We start from the raw sequence: 3,135 nt of genomic DNA, 5'->3' as shown, positions 1-3,135 counted from the left end.
TGCGTCTCTAAAAAGTTTGGGAACCACTGATCTAAAGTAAAAGGAATGGGGTAGCTTTAATTATATATCTTTCATACAAGACAAACTAAGAAAATATATTTTTGTCATAGATTATAAACCGTTTTTGCTTAAATAAAATATTTTAAAAGTATTTTTACTTACTGGATTAGGTCGTTTTTTGGCATTCTGACGCTGCTTCTCTCGTCCTAAATTAGAAAGATACAGTAATTAGATACAAAGTAATTTCCTGCAGAAAAGTTTCTAAATATCAAAATACTACTGCATAGATAATTAAACTAAAAAGCACCTGAGATTAAATAAAATCCATGAAAATTTATTACATTTAACTTGTTAGCATTCAAACTGACCATATCCAGTTCAAATATTCAACCTGGTCAGATCTGGCCTCTCACACCCCTACAATGTCGTTCTAAAAATAAACCACATCAAAATCTCAATAAGATAATGCATGATAATTCAAAACAATGTGAATAAACATATTTGACAGTCATCTGAATGTGTAAATATTTAAAATACGTTAGAATATAATTTAAAACTCTCGAGAAACCCGATATTTTGATATTATAGACATTTTCTAAAACACTAATGCACAAAGTGAAGCCATTCCGAATGCAAAATGATATAAAGATACTCTTAGTTACAAGTTTGCTTCAATGTCACAGGACCTGATCATACAAACAACAAATTTGTTACATAATTCAATAGAAGTAAACTATAGAACCAGATGAGAATATTGGAATTATCTCCCTTGTTTTTTCTTTCTCAAACACTCTTAGGAAGCGTTTTTGCCTTCAGATTGTCAGGATAATCTCAGGTAAAGTTTTTCATTTTACGATTCCAAGCTGCATCTGGCCTATGTTATGTATTTTTTACAACCATTTCGCAATTCTTTTTCATCCAACATATACGTATACACAATTTAGTTCCCTTTCCTCTGTATTCAATACCATATACTATTACATTCACTTACAATCATGCCTTTTGCACAGATAATTTATGTCGTCAATAGATACAAGTATCTTTCATCTTGTTTGAAAAATATCCAGTCTGCAATTACCAATTCCACCCCCAATAATGAGTAAACAGAACTTATCTACCTTTACTGCCCTTGGTCTTCTATATATTATATCAAAATGTTCTGGTTCCCTGCACTGAACAAAGCCATTTCTTAGACATTGCTTAACCCATTACAAGCTAGGGCCTTAGTTGCTTCGATCCTCTTTGAGTTTATTTATAAAGCTTAGCAACATACAGAAGTACTCTCAAGACATCGAGACTTGAATGTCTGCAATAGATTTTGACTGGCCATAACGAGAAGAAAACCAACAATAACAGTTTGGTAGAATCTTTTAGTGAGCTCACTGCTGCAACTGACTACAGACAGTTATAGTTTTCTCCTCTACATTGTAGAAGCTGATATAGCATCACCTCTAGTTCATTCAACAATAACTTTACAACTACTACTTAAAACAACTTTTACTATTTACTCTTTTACTTGTTTCAGTCAGTTAACTGCGGCCATGCTGGAGCACCGCCTTTAGTCGAGCAAATCGACCCCAGGACTTATTCTTTGTAAACCTAGTACTTATTCTATCGGTGTCTTTTGCCGAACCGCTAAGCTACGGGGACGTAAACACACCAGCATCGGTTGTCAAGCGATGGTGGGGGGACAAACAGACACACATACATATATATATACGACAGACTTCTTTTAGTTTCCGTCTACCAAATCCACTCACAAAGCTTTGGTCGGCCCGAGGCTATAGTAGAAGACACTTGCCCAAGGTGCCACGCAGTGGGACTGAACCCAGAACCATGTGGTTGGGAAGCAAGCTACTTACCACACAGCCACTCCTGTGCCTAATTTACTTAATTTCTAATTAGCGATGAAGTGGCAGAATCGTTGATGCATCAGACACAATGCTTCACAGCATTTCTTCCGGCTTTTTATGCTCAGCTCAGATTCCACTGAGGTCAACTTTGCATTCCATCCTTTCAGAATTGATAAATAAGTACCAGTTTAGCACTTGGGTTAATGTAATTGATTTAACTCTCCCCTAAAATTGCTGGTTCTGTGCCATACTATGAAACCATTATTATATAGTTTCTGAATTTATTTTCAATAAACATTTACAACAGTAAATCATCATAAGTACAACGAAGACATCAAGATTCACTTTACACAATGTAACCCTTCTAAGAAGTTTTTAATAAGTAAGCAGCCAGAAGTAATTATTATTTTTCTATCTAGTATTATATAAGTATTTGACCCAAGAGCATTATCTTGAAATGCTTACTTTCACACGAACTAATTAGGACAGATTACTTAATGAACGTTCCAGCTGATCGTTTAAAATACTTTAACAGATTTCAGTCATTAAACTGTTGTCATGTAGGGGTACATCTTTCGTGGATTTTAGTCCGTCATATCGACCTCTGTACTTAATTCATCGTTTTCTATATGTCGAATCGCTTAAAAAAAAAAAAATAATAATTCGTCCTTGAAAGAATAGCATTATGATGAAACGAGTGGTGAAGATGTTTGGAAAGGCTCCTTCATGAAATCGATATGCTACAATAAAAGATGATCTTAAAATTACTTTCTTCCAAAGAGTACAGCTATCAATAAGTAATAGCTTGAGAAAATCCTCATTGATTTCTTTAATTCCACAAGTTTTTGTGTGCGTGGATGGGTGTGTACTAAAAAAATGACTCCTGATTTGACTGGTAAAACTGGATCGGGGTAAAACAAAGCACAGCTGACATGCAACCTAATTTTCGTTGATTAATCCCCCCCCCCTCTTTTTTTCTCTTTAGTCTCAGTAGTAATTTTATATTTCGATACTTCCCCCAAATCGCAGCTATGTCCACCTTCTGGTCCAGATGGACTATATGTAATCTGAACCTTTCCCCCCTTATTTTTTTCTTTTTTTTACGGAATCCCACGTTTTAGGCTATGGAGATTCCGATTCTGAAAAAATGTTTTTCAAAAATCTCAATTTCAAAATTTCGATTCCCTCCCTCCGGTTTTACCACAGGGTAAACCTAACCCTAACCCTGACCCTGACCGTAACCCTAACCCTAACCCTAGTTTTGTGAGATTTGGCTGTTATT

General features: G+C 35.2%; 1 protein-coding gene across 1 annotated transcript in view; it reads right to left on the bottom strand.

Annotated features, from left to right (window-relative positions):
- LOC106877834 (mitochondrial import receptor subunit TOM20 homolog) overlaps positions 1 to 3,135 on the bottom strand; it is a 13,224-nt gene that overhangs the window by 8,329 nt on the left and 1,760 nt on the right. The window contains exon 2 of the mRNA XM_014926865.2: positions 163 to 206. Within this exon, the coding sequence (XP_014782351.1) occupies positions 163 to 206 (44 nt within the window). The remainder of the gene's footprint in view (positions 1 to 162; positions 207 to 3,135) is intronic.

The sequence above is a fragment of the Octopus bimaculoides genome, chromosome 3 (assembly GCF_001194135.2).
Source record: "Octopus bimaculoides isolate UCB-OBI-ISO-001 chromosome 3, ASM119413v2, whole genome shotgun sequence".
Classification (NCBI taxonomy): domain Eukaryota; kingdom Metazoa; phylum Mollusca; class Cephalopoda; order Octopoda; family Octopodidae; genus Octopus; species Octopus bimaculoides.
Note: the sequence above shows the minus strand (reverse complement) of the source record. Positions and strands in the feature narration are given on the sequence as shown.